General features: G+C 44.2%; 1 protein-coding gene across 1 annotated transcript in view; it reads left to right on the top strand.

The window, feature by feature from the left end:
• The first annotated feature begins 1,120 nt into the window (after positions 1-1,120).
• Positions 1,121-22,199, top strand: part of SLC7A10 (solute carrier family 7 member 10) — a 41,469-nt gene continuing 20,390 nt past the window's right edge. Inside the window, 1 exon segment of the mRNA XM_032701549.1 lies at positions 1,121-1,274. Within this exon segment, the coding sequence (XP_032557440.1) occupies positions 1,181-1,274 (94 nt within the window). The 5' untranslated portion in view covers positions 1,121-1,180.

Raw genomic sequence — 22,199 nt, 5'->3', positions numbered from 1 at the left:
TTTATAAGGTAAAATCGCTTACAATTATCAGCTTTCTAAGAATAGTCCATGGATTTTCTCAAATGACTCTCCAATTTTCAGATAATACTTTTCGTTCTAAAGTCAAAGATAATCAGACTGATGTCACCACAGAAACTTCCTACCTTCCTTCCCTGAGATGTTCCTTCTCCCATTGACACCACCCCACCACAAACTCATTTCCATTGCCTCGTTGTTTGCCCCACACTCTGCCAGTTACCACTTAATCTTCTTATGAAAATTTTCTATCCTGTGCATTTTCAGAATGGGCCACCCACATGGGGCTCCTCTCTGAGCACAGAACAGCTCTCAGGAAAGTGTTCTTCTCATAAACAAGTAACAAACCAGGGATTTCCACCGATAAGCCCTTGGTTGTTACAGCCTGGGGGAAGAGCCCAGGTTCCCAAACCAGCTTTCTGATTTCATCTGAGAGCAGATGAGACCTCGTTCACCGACATTCCTGTGAGGGCAGTTTGTTCACAGAGCAAAGGATTTGCGAGCAGACACAGATCACAGACACGTCTGTGCTCCATCCCCTGTGTGAGGAAACACTTATTATGTCCTTGAGCTCCCCAGATAACCAGCCCCGGCGCCGTGGGAACCCCTCGGGTGCGAAGGAGCCGGTGCGGGCACGGGCTGGGGCTGGACCCGCTTCGGGAGCGGGAAGGAGGAGCGGAGAAATTAACGTGAAACACACAGAAACCGACCAAGCTCGGGCACTTGGCTGGGACCGCGCTTGTTCGTACTGATGACAAGCAGTAAAAAGTTTGTTCTCCACATTATTATCGCACCGCCCCGACGAATAAAAGCGCCCCAGGAGGCGGCCGGCGCGGAGCCGGCGCTGTGAGGGGGAGCCCGGCGCGGCGCCGGGCGGGCTGGTGGCGGCGGTGCCCGGCACACCGAGGGCGGCACACAGAGCGCCCGGCACACCGAGCGCCCGGGCCGGCTCCGCGGTGCCCGCGGCCCCTCGGAATAACACACGGCCCCGTGATCCCCGGGCGCTGCGGAACCCCGTGAGCCCCGGGCACTGCGGAGCCCCGTGAGCCCCGGGCACTGCGGAGCCCCGCGTCCCCTCAGGGACCCCCGTGTGCCCTCAGGGACCCCCCGCCCGGCCCGCGGGGCGGCGCATGCGCGTTGGCGGGGCAGAGCAGCGCGGGCAGCGATGGCCGGCGGGGAGCAGCGCGGCGCGCCCGGCGCGGGGCGGGTGGCGCTCAAGAAGGAGATCGGGCTGGTGAGCGCCTGTGCCATCATCATCGGTAAGGGCCCGCTCCGCTCGGCCGGTGCGGGGGGCAGCGGCGGCGTGCCGAGGTGCGGTGCGGTGCCGGGGCGCGGTGCGGTGCCGGGCAGGTGACAGGGCGCTGCCGGGCAGCGGCGAGGGGGCTGCGGGACAGCGGGTACCGCTGTCACACACGGTCCGTCTGGAGGTGCCGGCAGAGCGGGAGTGACGGCCCCCTCCGCCCCAGAACGCGAAGTCGTGAGGTCGTTCTGGAGTCTTTGCTGATGGCACGCGAGCTGCTGGGGCTCCTGCGGCGCTCACTTCTGAGGCTGGGACAGGTGGATCGCTGTACCTGCGGCCGGGGCTCTCCGCAGGGAGGTGTTTCTCACAGCGCGGGCTCTCGGGAGGCGCTCTCGGGATGTCCCGGGACCCGCACGGTGTGTGGCGCGGGTTGGCAGCGGTGCCATCGCTGGCGGGGCCGCCCCGCTCGGTGCCTTGTCCCGCAAGCCCGGGTTGCGGTTCGGAGCCGCCGCTCCCGTCACTGAGCAGCACCGGGACACTGGGGCTGGCTGTGCTCCGGAACATGGGGCAGGCTGTGCTCGGGACACTGGGGCAGGCTGTGCTCGGGACACTGGGGCTGGCTGTGCTCCGGAACATGGGGCAGGCTGTGCTCGGGACACTGGGGCAGGCTGTGCTCGGGACACTGGGGCTGGCTGTGCTCCGGAACATGGGGCAGGCTGTGCTCGGGACACTGGGGCAGGCTGTGCTCCGGGACATGGGGCAGGCTGTGCTCCGGGACATGGGGCAGGCTGTGCTCCGGGACATGGGGCAGGCTGTGCTCGGGACACTGGGGCAGGCTGTGCTCCGGGACATGGGGCAGGCTGTGCTCCGGGACATGGGGCAGGCTGTGCTCGGGACACTGGGGCAGGCTGTGCTCCGGGACATGGGGCAGGCTGTGCTCCGGGACATGGGGCAGGCTGTGCTCCGGGACACTGGGGCTGGTTGTGCTCGGCCCTCGCCCCGCTCCATCCCGGTGCGGGCTGGAGGAGCGGGGCGAGCCTGGGGAAGGAGCGGTTTCCCAGGTGAGTACCAGCACCCAGTGAGCTCGAAACGCCGTGGGAAGACCCAGCGTTCACCTTCACCGAGAGCTGTCGGAAAGACTCGCAGTGACAGCTGGGTCAAGGCCCATGGCATCAGTGGGCACAACAGAGGCTGCTGCATCTGTGGGAATACACTGTTCAGTGGCAGAGTTGGCTGGGCCACCCCTTTGTGTCTCTGTGATTGATGTCACCAAGCCTTTGGAAGAGGACTTTACTGCAGGCTTCCTGTAGATGACCACACTGTCCTACTGCAATTTTTTGCTCTTAGTCTCGTGTCCCTTTTACGTCCAATTTAGGCGGATCGGGTCTTGCAAAAGAAAAAAAAAAAAAAGAAAAAGAGAGATTTCCATTCTGTTGAACAGGATCTCTTGCATTGTGGGCAAGGCTGTTATATGAAAGGAAAATATTTCATGTGGTTCCCGTAGTGAAATACTAAAATCTGTACCTGCAGTTTGTGGGAAGATGTGTTCTAGGTGTACAGACATACCTTTACTTTGAATCCCGCAGCACATTTAAGGGGGAAAATCTGGTTTCTGGATCTCAGTGGAGCACAGATGACCTTGTGTAAGAGTGGAGCACTAGTGGGTATTCAGTGCAGCACAGTGCTGCAAGTAAGGCACTTCCAGGGTTAGGTGTTGTCTGAATTGCTGCTGGCTGTAGGGAAAATTTATGGCAGCTGTGTCGTTTATTAGGTATTAGATGATGGTATCTCAAGACTGCTACCCTGCTCTCCCAGATCCCTTTGCCGTCAGCCTTTCATCAACCTGACTTATTTGCAACATCTTGCAAGCAGAATATATCTATGTAACACTTGTCCAAATTAAATCTTGAGAAACAGCCCCTCATTTAATCAAGGACATTTGAGCAGGAAAGAATATTGACATTTATGATAAAGTCTAGTACTCTCAAGTGGCTTGGGTATTAAAGAAGGTTACCTGCTCTGCCACATGAAGCCTAAAAATTCTTCTACAAGTTCCCCCATATTTTTATAAAAGACATTTGAAACACAACCCTAGAATCCTATTTTTGAGTTTGATTTGTCCATGTGCAGATGTGTGAAATTACATCAGGTATCACAAAGTCTTCAGTAACAAAGTGTTACATAGTAAGATATAGTATAGCTGTGTAGGTGTCACTACACAAAACTCGACAGCCTCGAGTCAGAGGACACTGCAAGCCATTAGTGGAGTTAAATAAGTGACATCTTATTTAAGACTCCTTCAGCAAAAAAAAAATAAACTAATTGATCCAAATTGGAATTAGGCAACCAGACAACTCACAAATTTTCTATATGATAAAATTCAACATTGGGATAAGACTTATTTCCAAATAGTTGAATGTGGGGGGGAAAATGGGTGCAGTTGGTGTGTCATAGCCTTTGGAAATGATGACAGACCAGGACTTTTATGTCAGCCAACATATTGAATTTCCTGTTATGAGTTGGGGAGGGAAACAAGGGTTTAGACATCAAATTCTGACACTTCCCAAAGCAAAGTCATGTTGCTTGAGAACCCCAAGAAAAACAGAAATTGCCTTTAAAAAAACCCTCTTCTTGTTCTGCATAGAGCTAAAAGACAATTGTGCTTTCTTATTTTTCTTTATATGTTCTTGCAGGTTACCTTTATTCAAACAGTGTATGAAAGTGCTGCAGATATAGAAAATGTAAGAATGTATTTTTGCATTTTCAAACAGAAGTTTGATGCTGTGATCTGCCAGCATTACACCAAATGTTGAGGTTTAGCAAACTGTTCTACAATTCTAATCAGCTGGAGGATGGATGGAGAGAATTATAATCTTCTAGTAATTAGGAAATAAGAGGAAACACTAGGGAGTATTTGGAAAATACTCTAAATATGAGCTTAAGTTATTTTGTTATTTATGTTGTGTTATTAATAAGCTGCTGGTTGCCTTCTATACACTAGTTCTGCTTGTTTAAAATAAAGCATTATATGATTTGCGGTTGGAGGCGAGGAGTGCTGGGGACCACTCAGAAAACAATGAAATTAAGTGAAAGAGAAGGATTGGAGGTGGGACCACGATTATCTGGCATATTTGAGAGTATTCCAGTAACGTCAGGGTCTCTGGATATTTTGTAGTCCATTAGCACCCCATCACAGTTGCAATCAAGGAAATAAACCCAACCTTTAGGTGCAGGTACATCACTTCATCCAGGTTGAACGTGACAGGCTAAGGAGGTGCTCAGCCTGCCCTGGGAACATGGGGCATGTACTGGTTCAGGAAATAGGGAGGGCAGATGCAGCCCTCATCCTGCCAGCTGCCCTGCAGCTCCCATACCCTGTGCTAATTCCCTGCAAAACAGGTGTTCCTTTCCAATCTTCTTGCCATGTTTCAAATTTTAGGACAATTTTCTTACTATGCTGTCTAAATATACTCACAAGACTCATCCTTTCAAATTTTTATCCTCTCTTTGTAGAGGTTTGAAAGGCTTTGACATTAGATATACCAGTTCATCTAACAGAAGATATTCAGAAAAAATAGCATAGCAAAGTACATCAAATTAGGAATATAATATGCCTGTCTTATATCCACCCCATGGAACAGTCTCCTGAGTTCTTCCAGCAGCTTAGCCTTCCCACAGCCTGTCTGTCCTTCATTACTTCATTATTTATGTTTTTTAACTTGCATACAAACAAGCCTGATTAGAGAAGAAAGCTGTTTCCAAACTTTGTTTCACATCGAGGCAGAGGACACATCTTTGGAGTATTCTTATGTAAATGCAGGTACTAAATACAAAACCCTCTTGTTTTAACGCTAAAAAAGAGACTGATACTTAATGCCTGCAGAACTGAACAGTGTTTAGTAGAAGTAACAAACCCTTCTGGCCACATCTCTGCCACAGAATTTTGGGAAGTGCCTGAGACTTGCTGTAGAAGCACCCAAACTGCTCTGTCTCAAACATGGTTATGTACAGTGAAAGCAAATCTCTCATGGGGCTCCAGACATTAATAATCTTCTAAAGTACTCAATTACCCCACAAATCAAGCTTGCCAATACCCAGATGAAGCTTAAAAAGTAGTGCCGTACATGTTTTATCATCCACTAGATAATAACTAGATAATTGTTTGAAACCCAAACTAGGTTTTATTTATCAGACACAGAAATCAATGCTGTATTTAAATCAACAGTTATTTTATGTACATACACATAGCTGGCTTTCCCTATCACTGGTAGAGCTATATATGTAATTAAGATTATTGCACGTGTCTTTTCTATGAGCGCAGGCATATGAGCTATACCAAGAACCTCTTATCCAGTGCCTTCCTGACAGATTTGCCTCTGTAGATGAAAAGCTAAGTAAGAAGCTCCATGATTTGTCTACATGTAGTTTCTATTGCATTCCATAGTTCTTTAGAAAACTGCAAGAACTATAAAGAGCAGCCTGATTAATATCTGATACCAGCCTGGTTCTTTTGGTCAGAATAATGAAATCCAGCATTCTTACATTAGAAATGTACATTTAACTATATACACAAATTGCATGTATAACACATGTAACAAGAGATTTTTGACTGTTTAATGCACACCAAGTAACTTTACATAGAACAGTTCAGTATCTCTTAAAACTTTTGTTTATGTGGCTTGTAAAACTGCATGAATGTAGCCAGAGAGTCATACTTGCATTATGATGAAATCTGTTGAATACTCATGAATTATTTTGTGTCAGGCTATATAAGGCCTATTAGAAGACCTACAGATTGAGCCACAATAAAATATGTCAGCTAAAACTAAATACATCTCCTTATTTTGCTGAGCAGAGCCAGTCAAGTTATCTGTGTTGGCTGACTTGGTATTGCTTAAAAAATGCTTGCAGTGCTCATTCTGCTCACACAGAAGTTTGGTGTAAGATCCCTTATAAAGTGGTTCCTGATTCAAGCCCAATGACAGCATCAAAACTGTCCAGCTGACCAGTGAGCAATATGCTCAGTTGCTGCTAGTTCTGAAAGTAACTTTCTGGAATTATCTATCCCTATCACCCAGAAAACAGCACACACTTACTTTCTTCCATAGCTGACTGGCTTTATCTTTTGCCTGTTAATTCAGGGTTTAGACACTTGAAAATATGTGATCCAAGACAGATCAGTGAGAAATCAGACAAATAAGTTTATTACTACAGAATTGTAGTTGTCAGTTGTCCTCGTGCTTGTTCAGGTGTGATGCTCCTCCGCAGGGGAGAGAAGGAGAAATCATTCCCCCTGTTGGCTCTGTTCCAAGAGCATCAGAGCTTTGACCCCTCCTGAGGATGGGCAACATCCCAGCAGTGTGTCTGGGGAAGCATCAGCAGGTGGCTGTGAATCCCCTTCAGTCAGCCACCCTATGGATGCTCTCAGCAGAGTGCACACAAGCTGAAAACCTGCTTACAGCAGACATGCTTACATATAACACTTGCTTCTGCAGGTACAGGGGAATTAGCATTTGCAGAAATATCACTTCTAAGGACAGCACTTCAGTGGGATTTTTCCTCCTTGTCATTAGCAGAAAACCATTTACCAGCCTTCTTGTGTGTCAGTTTGCTCTCTCATTACCACTATGTCCCCTCCCATTCTAAAATGCCCTAAATCCCACAGTCTTTATAGGCAGAAACCTAGTACAGGTTTAGTTCTCTCCAAGTTTTGGTACTATTCTAAAGAAAGTGTTAAATGAGTCAGAGCAATTCAGCTGTGGGGGTTATTCCATTACTCAATGACACAGAAATTCCTCAGGCTTGAACATCACCAGTATATTCCTCTCCACCTGTCTTGCTAGGTAAATGTTGGGGAAGGAGAACATATAGAAGTGGGAATAGCCTTCATAGTACTTTTTCATAACATACAAGAACTGAAGTGGAAATGGGTATTAACTCCTGCTGCTTGGGGAATCCTCTCTGATCATGTTCCATGTGCCACCACTGCTTTAGACTGGGGTTTGGTCACTGAATCAACTGGCACCCATCAGATCCATCTGTTTACCAAATCATTAGGAAATCCTTCCTAGTCAGACACAATGGACTTCACTGGAGTAGTACCCGAGTTCAAGGGCTGCAGCAGAAAGAAAGATGTACGAAAAATATGGCAAAAAACCCATCCACAGCTCTGGGTGGTTTCTTCTGATTTCTGTGATCCCACCTGGGATCATAGAAAACAGTGGTGTTGCAGCAAGAATTTTCTCCCTCTCTGAGTCCATGTGAGACCATTTCACTTTTATAGCTAGCTGAAGTTTCAGGACACACTTTTGTTCACTGACCTGTGAGAGTAATACAGATCACACTTCAATGGTTCTCTCTCAAAAAAAGTGTTTCTACAAAGAGCAAGCCTTCCTTATCTCTGTTACACACCTTGCTAACTGATCTTTTTGAGCATCCAGTTCCACATGGCACCTGCTGACATAACACACAAAATATTTATAAATGCACAACTGATTTTTTTTTTCGTGGTGATAGTTCAGGATCTGTCTGTGGACTGTAGAGAAATGTAATTCAATATCTTGTTCTCTTATAAATGCAAATTATGGTTTGGTAAAGTCAGCAGTCGATTTTTGTTCAAGATCAATGGCACTTCTTCCTTACTAGTGAGAAACCACAAAGAGTCTTTTGAAGCACTTGTGAATTTTTTTTCCATACTACTGAAAATTACATGTCCAGGTTCCGTGTGTACATGAAAGCTGAGAGGTGTCTGTAATTTGGTGTATGAAATAGCCAGTATGAAAGGGAGGCTGGTAATGCTGAGAAAGGTCAGACCCTGCATTTTGAAAGAAAGAAACCTAGAGATGCCCATCCAAAATGCAAGTTACATTTATGGCATGATATTTTAGGGGCAATGCCATGTTCTCATGTTCTTCGAGACTGTTCCAACATACAGTTCTCCATCAGAATTGTTTGGGGTGGCCTTTCCCCTGAGCTCAGGGAGCTGAAAACAAGCTACAGTTTCATTTGAGAGTAAAAAAGTATGGCAAAGCTCAAATTAAACTGTTAAAAATCCAAGGAGATTCTGCAGCTTCTGTGGGCTGGCAGTTTACCTCTGAAACTAAACTTACGGAGGAAGGCAAAAAGGAGCTGTAATGAGAAATTCCTGGCTGAAACAGAACAAAATAAAACAAACAAACAAACACCACCTCCCCAACAAAAACACAAAACAAAACAAAGCCCAAAACAAACAAAAAAACCCAAACAAACAAAGAAAGAAAAAGAAAAAAGCCTTAAGGTTTTTGTTTGTTTGTTTGTTTGTTTTTACTGAGTATTTCTGGACAAAGTGAAGGGTTTTGTTTGTCCATGTGCCTCTCTGCTGCAGTCTGTGTCCAGGAGAATTCAGCATGTGAAGTCCCACATGTACAATACAAAGAACAAGAACCAAAACAGCAGCAAAAAGACAAAGTAAAAAGTGTGAACATGAATGAATCCTTCTCTTATCATCTTCAGAAACAGTAGTTGGGCCTGATGAAAAATATTTTGGGGAAAAAAAATGTACTTTATTGTATCAATTCTATTTCCAGGTCATTAACTATCAGGTTGATGGTTTTGGTTTAGGTGACTTTTGCTAGTTTGGGGTTTTTTTTTCCTTCTTACCTTCTAAAAAATAGAAAATTCTGGCTGGGACACAATGACTCTGATCACAAGGCTGAAGCAATGAGCTTTCTGCAATGGATGCTGGTAGTTTAGATACCCTACAACAGAAACTCCTTCTTCCTTGATAGATATAAAAACGAAGGTAGCATCCTTTGGTAAGTGTCTTACTCCTGATCTGGCAGTACAGTGCCTGCTTTCAGCACTGCCATAAATCTCCACTCGTGTTCCCTTTTCCTGTGCCCTGCAGCTCATTTCCTTCTAGCATAATGTAGCCTTTTCTGTTGAGAAAGTCTGTCCTGCTTTGGCAGGCTCACAACAGGCAGAAATGGTTTGCTGGAGGTTTAACTTTTTTGTCTTTGGAGCTTTTTGTGTGCCAAACTTTTCCTTTTGAGCCCCTGGTTTTTTGTTGGGCTGCAGGGGGAGTTTCTACTCGCTGCCACCCTTTTTTGTCATCTTGATTGCAGCATGATAAAATGAGAAGGCATTTGTCACTACTGAAGTGCCCCAAATATAAAACATCCTAACAGTGTTTGTTTTTTTTTTCTGCTGGTCCTGAAAAACCCAAAAGTCTCCCAAGGAGTTCTTTAGCAGATGCTCCATGGTGAAGAGCAGGGAGCCAGCAATGCAGCATGGACTGAGCATCTCAGCATCCTAATTCCTTTTTCAATGCTCCTATCCCTCTCTGTATAATGAGAGAGCATACAGAATATCCAAGCCCTGTTCTCCTGCTGAGGAAAGCCATATATAGTGGTAAATACATGTGTTCACATGCCAGCCTCCACAAAATCTCTTTATGCAGTATTAGTTTATTCTCCTAATGTGTTCTTCTGGCACTGGCCTCTGCAATTCAGGGCTGAAAAGCAAGATTTGAAAAGTAGTTGTCTACAATTGTTCCCATCTTCAGGAACTTGTAGGTTCTTCAGGAACTTGTAGATTCTGTTTTTCTGATTGCAAGGTAATGAATGAACCAATCTAGTGTTAGGCTGAGCTGCTTAAATTCTTGTTTCTGGACATGGTTCATCATCCCTTTCAGGCAATAGAGACAAATTCCACTGGATCTCAGAGCCAGAAAGGTGGAGAGCAATATGCTGATGATGTTTAAGCCTGAGGAATTTCTGTGTCATTGAGTAATGGAATAACTCCCACAGCTGAATTTCTTCGATTCATTTATCACTTCCTTTAGAATAGTACCAAAACTTACAGAAAACTAAAATCTTTCTGATCTGAAAGTTACATTGAAATTTTTTATCTGACCCTGAAATACTGATGTAATCACACTTGAAATATGGGGCTAGAAGGTCAATACTGTAAAACATAGCATTAAAAATCAGTAAGATTCCAGGAATCAGGAAACTTCAGTTACTTCTAACTCCAAGAAATAGGTCAGTGATCTGGATGAGTGGCAGTTTTTCTGCTGTGAGAAACAATAACTCTTTCATCAGTTACATGAAGCCGCTTAATCTAGATCAGGCCAAGCATCTTAATATAGTATAGCACAAAGAATTATGTGTGAACAATGTAAGGACCTTGTCTGCAATCACGAAAGCCAGGAAAAATCAAGTTAGGGAAGAGTCTCGTTCTCTCCAATACGCTGGATCAGAGAGCTAAAATCCCCAATATGATGTGATCTGTGACAGTGAATGTCACAAGGCTGCCCATCACAAACCCTCTAATTCACCTGTAACACTGCTCAACTCATGGGCTTGTTAATGATGCCACATTAGCTCTGGCTTAGATAATCACACAGGGATGAGCAGCCAGGCTAGAAAAAGTTGCTCTCTAATTACAGAGATGTGTCCAGACAGTGGAGCACAGAAGCTGAGGTCTGAATACTGAAAAGCCTTCTCTGCAACACAAGCCATTCGTGAAAAGGCCATTGCACTCCTATGCATGTGCATGATGCTGTGAGCTACAGGTCTGACAAGATAAAGCATCCTTAGCTGGCTGGTCTCCTGTAATTCCTAAGTGTCTTCCATCTGTTTGCAACCACCCTGAGAGAAGGAGAAAACACTATTAACACATGTCACATATGATGGGTTTTTAATAGTGTTGGGCCATGAGATCACTCCTGCTCAGGCCCCACAAGGCAGGCTGATGAATCTAGAAGAGTGTTCCTTGCCTCCCTGCCCACCCATGCCTTGGAAAGGATCAATAGCTGCTTCTCCCTAAACGTGAAGATAATGACTGCCAAGGAATGAGGACTTACAGCTTTAACCTGTGTGCTTTTATATCATAAAAACTCATTCTGTTGTACAAAACACCCAAGGGATCATTTTTTCTTAGGGAGTTGCAAGGAATGGACAAAAAGAATAAAAATGAAGGGTTGAGTTCCTTCTCTGGATTATTTCAAAATTCTTTAGCAGCTCTCCTGAGAACTTAATAGGACAGGATTTGCTTGTTTGTTTTAGGGGAGGTCACCTCAGACTATATTTCATTTCCATTTCCCCATTACTTATTTTTTTGTCCTATTTTGATAGCAGATTTATTCATTGTTAGCTGGGGTCTCAAGCCTTGTTTTGTCACTAATTTAAACCAATGCAGACAGTTCTGATGTCCATGAAAAGTATTTGAAGCCAAATCAGAAATATCATTCTAGGACTCCTTAAACACAAAAGTTTCACCTATTCTGTTACTCTTAAATGAAGTCTGAAAACTTGAAAAGCCATACATTTTGGAAATACACATAATCAACTCTTTTTACAAGTGTCTTGAAAATAGTAATAGCATTAGTTAGTATAAAAGAGCAGAGATTATCCAAGCTTGTTAAGCTTCCAAACACTGCACTTTGTCTGAAGTTAATTAAAAAATAGCTGAATCAATATTTCAAAGAATAAGGAAAAGAAGTATTTTATTCTGGTGGTGTCCTCATATGCGTAGCCTTCAGCTTGGAAGGGATTTCCATTTGTGTGACAGAATTAAAAATTTGTAATTAAAAAAAAAAGCTGACAAACTATTTTTTTTGTACTCCTGCTAGTAGATCCCATTGCAGTAAAGCCATTTCTTATGGTAAACTCTGCCAGAAACCAGTAGGACACAATGTCTACATGTTTTTTTGGTTGTGGGCACAGCCAGTTCCCTAGCAACGCATTAAGATTTAAGCAGACTATTACAAAAGGTCCCCAAATCCTGTACATACTATGAGTGTGTGCAGAAGGAATAGCTCCCCTTAGTGTGAAAAATTAAAGACCCTCTTCTTAACAGGTCCCAAGTCCCTCAAATCCTACTGAAGGCAACGAGAGCAGAGGACTTCAGTGCCTCATAGGATCAGGCCTTAAATTAAATTAAAGCAGTGAGGGAGGTACAAAGCACATTAATTGTTTGTTGCTCACATACCTGAGCAAGGCTGGCAGTCACACTGCAGTGAAGCTGGGTGTGAATGAGCCTGACTGTGTTCAGGTTGCACAGTAGTGAGCAGTGGCAACAAGTGTAATCTGTTCTCATTAATTAAAGTTATAGGGGGCCTGTACACTCATTTTACCACAAGTCTAAAATCAACACACTTGTCGTCGACCAAACACAGTCAGGAGACAGGAGCAGCATCCTGGTCTCCCTCTGCAGCAGGAAGGGATCATCCTTCTGTATTTCAGGCAGGGAAAATGGCACAAGTGGCAAAAGGAGCAAATTCACTTCTAGCCATCAACTCGCAGGACCTCCCTGAAGACAGGTCTGTGAATACACCACCTGTGGAAATGCACCGTCCACTGAAATCCCTGTGTTCTTCTTTGAGGCCTTCAAACACTGAGCAGGCACTGGAAGGGAGTGGTCCCAGGGAGGGGGTGGAGTCCCCATCCCTGGAGGTGTTTAAGGACAGACTGGATGTGGCATCAGTGCCATGGGCTGGGTGACAAGGTGGGGTTGGGTCACGGGTTGAATTGGATGATCTCAGAGGTCTTTTCTAACCTGGTTGATTCTGAGACACTCTGAGGACCTCTTGGCTGAGATTTAGCTGCTCAGAACTGAAAAAAAAAACCAAAACAATGACAAAACTTCTGAAAATTTATAAAAACCTGTTTCAAACAGAGGTCTGTTGCTTTAGGAGACTGGGAAAGAATAAAAACAAGACAAATCAAACATCTCCAATCTGTTGCAAAACTAGAACAGAAAGTGTATTATAACCAGGGCCCAGGGGTATTCAGGTCTGTGTTAACATGTATTTTGCAGGATTAGCTAATTTAATTCCATGTTTCTGTGTGCTCAAACCATCCTGTAAACAGGTTTTTCCATCCATGGGGAAGGAGTGACACTCTTTTGACAAATTTTTTATACAGTTGGTCAACTGCTGAGATAAACCTGCTGTATAAAGACATCAGTGGGCAACATGAAACCTACTGATTCTGAAGATTCTTAATTTCAAAAGACAGTTGTGATATTTGCAAACACAGGATCCATACACACGAAAGAATATAGTAATATTGCTACCTCTTGATATCGTATTACAAGCCCCCCAAATTCTCAGATCATAGATATTTAAGAGCTTCAAGAAAAGCTGCTGTTTCTTTTGGAAATCCAGAAGATTCTAGTTCTCATCAGTAAAATTGTCTAAACTGATTCTTTAAAAATAAACTAAATATTTAAAAATAGAGTCAATATAGAAGTCAGTGCCATTTTCTAAGTACGTGAGGACAGCAGCACAGCATTGTAAGTGCTGACTGTAAAAGTGTGGACTGAGCTGATAGGTATTTGTAAATCTCATTTCAACTCAGGCTGAGCTAGTTACCAAAGTGCACCTGAAATTCAGTGCAAGCTTTAAATCAGAGATCATTGTGCAATAGTTGTACACACCCCAGGAAGCATAAATACCTTTTTTTTTGCTTTTAAATTCCACCTCAGTTCGTTGAGTGTAGTAAAACATAAGCCTATCTTTATATTCTTTGCTAAAATTGAGATAAAGCCACTTAGAAATGTAATGAGACCATGCTCCATGCTGACAGAGGTAAAACTAACTACACAGGGTTTGCTAACACAGATTTACAACCAGAAGAACATAAATTTGAGAGTTTGAGTTATTTCTGATCAAGGAAAACCTACAGAAACAGCAAACTTAGTGCTAAGGAGCTCATGTCTTGTTTTCTTCTGCATCCAAAATAAGGCTGTGTGAGATCCCAGGCAATGGCATTAGAGCTTATAGGGGATTCTGATCAATCTTTCTTCTCAGTAAGGTAACCTGAGCTAAAACACAACAGTTGGTGTTTATGGATGACTTGTTACTGCCATTTTCATATTGCTTTGTTTAAAATACGTATTGCCTGGAATTTCAATTCAGGAAAGCACTTGGCTGTGCAGGTTAATATTGACAAATAAGCTTTACCTTGAGAGTTTAGTATGCTTAAGTTCCCATTAAACCCCTTCAGAAGTTAAGGATCAAGCAATGCCTAGTTTAGTGATGCTCTTCCTGATGGATCCCAAGGTTACAGAAGCTACATAAGCACAGTCCAAAATCCACCAGTTGGCCTGAGTCTTTTTGCAGGGCTCATCTTTGCAGGATCAGAGCAGAAAGCATAAACCCCACTAATTTGAGAGAAAAGCAGAGGCAAGAGTGGAAATTAAGTTTTGCCTTGTTTGCAGTTGAACAAATAAGTTCAGACTGTGTCTTTTCTCCAGACCTGCTCTTTCCTGTGATGCTGCCCAAGGAGTCCCCCCCCATCCCTTGGCTGAGCATGTGTGGGTTCCTGGTAGCCAAAACTGAGGATTGCAAGGGCATCAATGCGTGCAAACAAAGTTTTTCATTCACAAGGAGGAACATTTTTCACAGCAAAAAGCTGCAGAGATGCTGTGTGAGGTAGGCAGGGAGGTGTCACAGTGGCTGTGGAGCAGTGTGGGGGTCAGAGAGACGGTGCCAGCTTCCAGGCTGGTTTCTTCTGCTAGAGCCTGGAATTGTCTAACCAAAAAAAAATCCTTCTGTGTGCTTGTGTTCTTGTGCTGTGTAACTCTTGCCACTGCATACCACCATTTTGTTTAATCTCTCTAATTAGGCAAATGGTACTTCCATGAGGGCTGGCAGCTTTCAGGGATGGACAGGAAGTGGTTTTCCCACTGGGCAGCGGCGGCTGATAAATTTTCCAGACTGAGTAATCTGTTCACAATCACAATGAGCAAGAAGAATAGAGTTACGGGGAGAAAAAAGGGAAAATCCCCACAGTATTTTCCATGAAACAAATTATGCTTCAAAGGTGCTGCCAGGGTCTCTACCATTGGCATGAGTAGGGCTGAAGAGTCTGGGCTGCCAAATAGCTGTATCTGTCATACTGTCCTTGCCTGACCCACAGCACTGCCCAGCACAGCTGAACTCCTTGGCTGTTTTTAAAGCTGGCTTGGTGAGCTTTACAGCAGCATTTTGTAACTGCTTTTCTTCTTGGTAGATACTGAAAATCATTGCAGGTGTAGAGGGCACCGTGAGAGCCCTCCCAGAGATGCAGCTGTCACTGTGGGATTTCTCAGCCAAGGGACAAGCATTAAATCAGCTGGATGGGATGGCATCTGCCCCTTAAGCCACTACAAAAGGACCTATCTCCACTATCAATGGCTTTCCTTAAAATTAGGATTTATCTTGGTAGTAATCACCCACACGGTGTCCTAGAGAAGATCCCCCCATCCCCCAGTGTCCATGCAGGGCAGAGCTTTACAAACTGCCCATTTCTACATCAGGGGATTTAAGGACACATTTCTGCCGTTTGCAGGTAAATTTCCAAGTCAGGATTTTGAGATCTGGAGAGCACAGAAACCAGGTGTTGGACAGGTAACAAGGGCCAATACAGCATAAAGTTGCACTGTTTATAGGGAACAATCAGTGTGCAGTGCTGCACTTTCTTACCAGGGCAATCCAGGCATTTTAGGAACATTACAGGGGAAACCTCTCACAGCACCAAGGTAGGTTTGGCACTCAGTTTCTCTTTGGAAATGAGTGGTAGGGTTGAAGCATCTCTAACCCCACAAGAGTACTTTGACTCGAGGGTCACTGTAGCTCCTTTATGTGCTGAAGTCCCACAGTCAGGGGGGTAATTTGAGCCCCTGTTCCCCACAGAACGCTACCAGCAGGGATGCAGTGGGAACCACCAAGAAGGACTGCTCTGCACCTCTCTGGGGCACTCCCTCATCTTCAGCTGGCAGTGATGCCATAAACCCTGACTGCCCTGCCATAAACCCTGCTCCAGGTCCCTGATGTCGGGGAACAAGGCAGGAGAGGAAGGTGCAATTGAAGCTCAGTAAAAGTAGCTGGTTGTAAGCCCCTCCTGGACACAGCCCTACTGCTGCACAGGCTGCTTTCAGTGCAGCAGTGTGGGAGCTCACTTTGAGCACATCCCAAGGAAAATGTCACCCAGTCCCCGGGAGAAGCTTTGCCCGACATTTCTACCTTATCATTGCAGCACAGAGGCAAGGCACAGCAGGCTGAGGTTTGCTCTCCGTGGTAATGAAATGCAGCCCACATATCCCAACACTGGCAAGAGAAGAGGAGAACAAGTCAGAAGTTAAGGAAGTGGAGAAATCAGACCGAGTACAAGAGTCAGAACAGAGGAGCAGGAAATAAAGCAGTGGACTGTGTGCCTGAAAAGAGCAGACAGAGCCTGCAGCCTGTGAAAGGATTAGCAGAATAAAAGGGAGTTCTCAATTTAGAACAACAAAAATCCTATCATACAGGCTTTAACTTCTCCTTTGATATAACACATTGTAACAGCGTTACTCAAATAAAACTGAATAAAACCGCGCACTAGCAGACATCTGTCGCCTTCTTTATTATTTCTCACACTCCTGAGAGGCCTGGTCCTGGCACCTCCTGGCCATTTTTCTGCCTTAGTGCAGATCTGTCCTCTGCACACATCATCCAAATATTTAGTCTCCAGCAGGTGGGGACCAGCACTGACTGACGGGGACAACGGCGTCTCCTTCCAGGTGCTCAATTAGGCCCTGCAATTTTGGGCACACGGATTTGTAAATTAATCTGTCATACCTGATGAGTGCCCACATGCATACTCAGGAGAGCACGATACTTGTAAGCCAGAGAATGGGATCAGATTTTCCAGTGCTGGTTTTGGTTAAGAGAACATTTGCATTTGACTCTAAGTGCTATACTGAGAATATCCCCACGTCATATCTTTTGCATTGAGGTCTTTCTTTACAGTACAAATGAGCCCTTCCTACAATTACAGTCCTCTGAATGCTGTTGAAGCAGCAGAATATTTTGTGACCACCATGTTACCAAGACAGAGGCTTGATGAAGTTTCTCTTGGTTAACCTGCTTCTGCAGAAGAAAAACAACCGACAAATTATCACTTGTTTTACAAATAGAAGATACCTTTTAGAAAAGCAGAAATTTTAAACCACCACGCTTTTGTGGTTTGAAGCTGTTGGGTACCTTGGCAGAGGTTGGGCTACTAATGGGCTGAGCATGGTCAGCCTCCTGTGGCAAGCAGCAGGCTTCAGCTGAATAGCAAAGCACTGCAGTCCCATAAATGCATCTTGCAGGATTGGAGCACTGCTTTCCTCTGAGGCTGCTGGTGGAAAGGGATTCCAAACTAACCATCGTCATTAAGCAGTTTATACACCTTAAGCCAGAGCCAAATGTGCAGTTTACTGCTTTTAAACAACTATTCAAATGGCCCCAGGTACATCAAGGGTCTCGGGAAGAGGTTAACACAAGTTTGCCTCAAATGCTCTTCTATAGGTCATGAATTTTTCATCTCACTGCAACACAGCTGCCTAACACCCCCCCAAAATCATGACAAGGCAGCTGGCATGTCCCAGTTGTATCCACTTGCTGGTTCTGTCCATCAGTGATCTTTGCCATTAAATCAGTCTTACGTTTCCTTAAAATAGCAAAGATGAGCAGGCAGAGGTTATTCCCTCTGGGGGAGGATGCACAGCATCACGGACTGGCTGATCCCTGGGGAGAACAGCAAACCAGAAACGTGTTGGCCGCAGTAACATTCCCTAAAATTTCGGGGTGAGGAGGACGTTCCACCCTCGCTGCAGCTGCGGATACCAGGCACTTCCAGCCCCTTTCCCGAGCGAGGGGCGAGGTGGCCCTTGGCCTTTTCCCTGCCCCGAGTGCGCCCGGCAGTGCCCGGCAGGGGGCCCTGCTCAGAGTGCTGCGGCTCGTTTTAATAGAGAGGGATTCATGTTTAATATATATATATATATTTACATCATTTTAAAATATATGGATATTTAAATAATTTACAGATCTCCCCAGTACCTTATGTGATAGCAATGTCTAACCCCTAGTACCAAAACAGGCTGGTGCACCCTCTGTGAGGCCACGTCAGGTATTATTAGTAAAATCATGCCTGAAATATTTACTTTCCTTTACTCAGTTTTCCATTCTTCCTTGTTTCTGTTCTTCACCTCCATTGCTATAAAACTGTAGCTCTTCCGCTCTGCCTGTACTGTAGTGCTCAAAATGCAAATACCTTCTTTGTACACCTACCACAAAAAGAAAACGCTTTTTTCAGTATTTTAAGAAGCCTGATTTTTAAAGTCTTTAAAGTTGGGTGTAATGTAATCAGATTATAAGTTCTTAACCCAGTAAAATCCAGTTGGAATGCTGGAATAGCAGTTTACAATGTCTGGTCATGTTCTTACTTGCTAGGAATTTTAACATAAATATTTGAACTGAAGTCAGGTTTTAAGATAATTTAATTTTGTTAAATACTAAGTGCTGCAGACATTAATTATCACTGTTATTTTTGTAGCCATTTTAAGGGTTGGTTGGGGTTTTTTTTTTACAACCATATTGGCAGAGCAGCCGTAATTCATTTTCTACTGGTACAGGACTAACATTGTTACGTGCATATGAAGTTAAATGGCTGTTATTTAATGCCAAGCTTTATAGATCCTTTGTAGATCCTTTATTAAGAGTTTTCTGAATGCTATTTAAAAGCAAAGAAATCCAAGAAATTGCATGAAATAACTTAAAGACTGCCACATAGCCTAAATTCATGCTTGACTAGAGGTTAAGAAAAGGCACTTGAAGTGTTTGCCAGGTTTAATCCTGCAGAGTCCCGCAGGTAATTTCTCAGGCCTGACTGCTTGTTGATTCAGAATTTCGTTTACTCTTTGTGTTTTAATTGGGGAGGGGCACTTATAATCTCTTGTATTAGTGTTAATGAGCTGGAGAGGAGCCTGAGCAGCACCTTGTGCCCCTCCATGTGGGAATGTCAGAGCTCGAGGTCAGCCAGGGCAGGGAGCAGCCAGTTTATTCCCTGGGAACAAACAGAGCCACTGGGACGGGCTGTGCGCCACAACATTTCCGGTCAGCACCAAAATTATGAGCTGCACATTTTACCCCTTGCCTGGTTTTGTGAATGTGTCATGCCCTGGGTTCACAAACAGGCAGTGACAGTCAAAACCGGCCACTAATGTCCTCAGCTGGGAATGCTTAACTCCAATTAGTTCCCAGGGCAATTAGCTGTACTGGAGGCTGCTAATTTAGCAGTTTTCTCAATAAATATATAAATAAATATATCCACGATGAGTTACATCGTTGCCATTATTGACATAATCCCCTCATATTTAATTTGGATTTAAACAGTTTGCAAAGCACGATTCCTTTGGCTAAGATTTTTCTTGTTGTTGCCAAACAGGATTCTCAATTCTTTACAGTACTTCCTACTCAAATAAGATTATTTATTTATAATTCCCAGGAGGATGCAAAGCTTCAGCATTTGTTATAAGAGAGCTGTTTTAAGCAATGACACAGACTGTCATCCTGTTGGCCTGAAAAATGACTCTGCCTAGAGGTGGGAAGTCCTGAGAAGATGGGCAGACTTTTGATATTATTACATTCACAGCCATCAGTGAAAATTCAGTACCTGCTGTTGAGGATACAATGTACCAATGTAGCAAAAGAGAGCCATACCTGAAACCAGGCTGGTCTCAAACATTTAATTTAAAAGGAAAATTAAAAAAAAAAAAATCTCATTTTCTACGCTTCATTAAAAAAGTGGCAAGTAATGTCTCACATTGCCACATTGGCACTGAGGAAGGATGCTGGACTTGATAGTCAAACAAGTCTTAGACCATCTGTTACAACTGTGGCAACAAAACCCCCACTGTACAACTGTGACTATGATCTTTGATGACACTGTGACTGACTACTGTGTTATTGATTCCTGCTCTCGTTTGATAAATGTGGGAGGCACCTCCCCAGCCATGCTGAAGGAAGCAGGACATTCCCTCTGCCTGCCTTTGGACATCACATCTCCCCACCTCCAGCTGTGCAGTGCCATCTCCTGAGGACAGCAAACACACTCCATGAAAGCAGTGGCCTGGCAGGATTCATGTTCATGAACCACACACAGGTTTTTTAGGAATTTTTCCTGCTCTAACCCTTCGCTGAACTACTCACAAAGTGACTTACTGCAGCCAGAAAAGGCACAGAATTTCTTTGTTGTTAACATTTCACTCTGTAGGGTAAAGAGCTACGTAGGTAAATTTCTGATCTGTGTTACAGACCCATTCAGAATTTCAGATGTACAACAGATCTTTAAAGAAATGCACACACGACAAAAAGCATGAGTGATATCTTTCTTTGCTGACCACACAGGAAATTGCTTGGTTTTATCCATACATACAGTCAGTAAGGCCATTTTTAAAGAAGTGATGGATACATTCAACAGGCTGCAAGATCCTTTATTTTTACAGTCTCTGTTGATTGTATGCTGGAGATAGAGAAGAGATGCCCTGAGGGCTTTGCATGCTAAGTGAATACCAGGTTAATACACATATTACCAGGTCCCTTTATTTTCTCACGAGCACAGTCATATTTACTGTTCTCCTTCAAAGTGCAGTTCTTGAAGTGTTTTGATGAGAATTCAGCTTTTGTTAAACGACGAGTTTCAGCTCTCACAGTTACATTGAGAAACACCCAAACCTGACCCCAAATGCACTCTCACAGTTCAAAAGCCAGAGGCAAACTGAAAGCACTGGGTTTTCCAGTAAGCCCCAAGTCCCAGAATTCAGTGCCATGGTTCCCAAATGGTTTAGCTCTACACGAGGTGCTGACCTCAGGGCAGATCTGCACTCTGTGTGTGTGGGACACCCAGCCCAGGGCCAGGTCACAGAAGATCCTAAACATAATTAGATAAAGGGCTGGAGGTTTGAAAGGACAGGGGGTTTGGCATTCCCTTCAGCCCAAAACAGGTGTGAGACCCACTTCCATTAGGTCAGAGGTGGAGCATGGCTCACAGGAGAGACTGAGCCCACTTCACCCCCGGGTCAGTGCCCTGTTACAGCAGCTGGTTTGGGTCTGTGCAACCTCCCGGGCACCACCAGGCTCATACGGAGTGGAGCTGGGCAAAGATGTGCTCAGTATTAAAAACAATTTAAAAGCATAAATTCCTATATGATAGGATTTTTTTCCTAAGTTATCCATGCCTCTGCCTCCCTGTAGTTGCTGCAATATGTGCTCTTCCCTGTACAAAGCACAGTATTTGTCATACTCTTGTTTTGTAGGTGTTTGTTGCCTTTTTCCTCCTTTTCACAATAGGACGGAATAAGTGGTATAACATACCATGAGAACTTCAGCTTTTGTTTAAAATTGTGTTCCTAACCCTTATGAGTCATTTAGAAAGTTGTCTAAATCTGAGGTCTAAATTTACAAAACACAGAAGGCAAGTGAAAACAGCCTGAAGTAATATCACTTCTGAGATCTTACCCAGTGTCATGTTTTGGTTTGGGTTGGTTTTTTTTTTTTTTGAACAACGTGAGAGCTCTTTTTCACATCCTAGAAAACAGGAAAGGGGGGAGGGGGAATAAAAAAAAAAAAAAAAAGGGAACGAAATGTCAGTGTTTTCACCTCTGCAGTCAAGTAACACATCCAGCAGTGATGTGCAGCTGAGCAGAGCACTCTGGGGTCTTAGTGATGTGTGCAACCGCAGATCACCCAAGGTCTTGCTGGCTCTGTCAGTCCTGCCAGGGTATCTTTTCACACCAGTGAGCAGCTCCTGAGCAATTTTATGGGCAAGTTTCTCCAAGTAAAGAACGAACTGCTTTTCTCTAACATCAAGCAGGCATAGCTGCAAGGTTTACCTTTCTCCTTGCCCCCCAACACAAAACCATTCTCATAGTGGATAAGAAAATAAATTTAAATAAAATCCCATCCAAAGAATTTAATTTGTCAAGTTCAAGGCTCTTAAATACCTCTTGAAAACTCTCAACTGACTAGAGCAGGAAGAGGGTTTTGTCCAGTGGTCAGTATTTTTGCAGGATGTCTTTTCTAGGTCTTTGGTGCTAACCAACCAGTTGTTGAGGACAGCTTCTGTCCTGCAAAAAACTGATTTTTTTTTGATTTTTTTTTTTTTTTTAAGGCTTG

Source organism: Chiroxiphia lanceolata, chromosome 13 (genome assembly GCF_009829145.1).
Source record: "Chiroxiphia lanceolata isolate bChiLan1 chromosome 13, bChiLan1.pri, whole genome shotgun sequence".
In the NCBI taxonomy this organism is placed as follows: Eukaryota; Metazoa; Chordata; class Aves; order Passeriformes; family Pipridae; genus Chiroxiphia; species Chiroxiphia lanceolata.
This window is presented reverse-complemented; position numbering and strand designations above follow the sequence as displayed.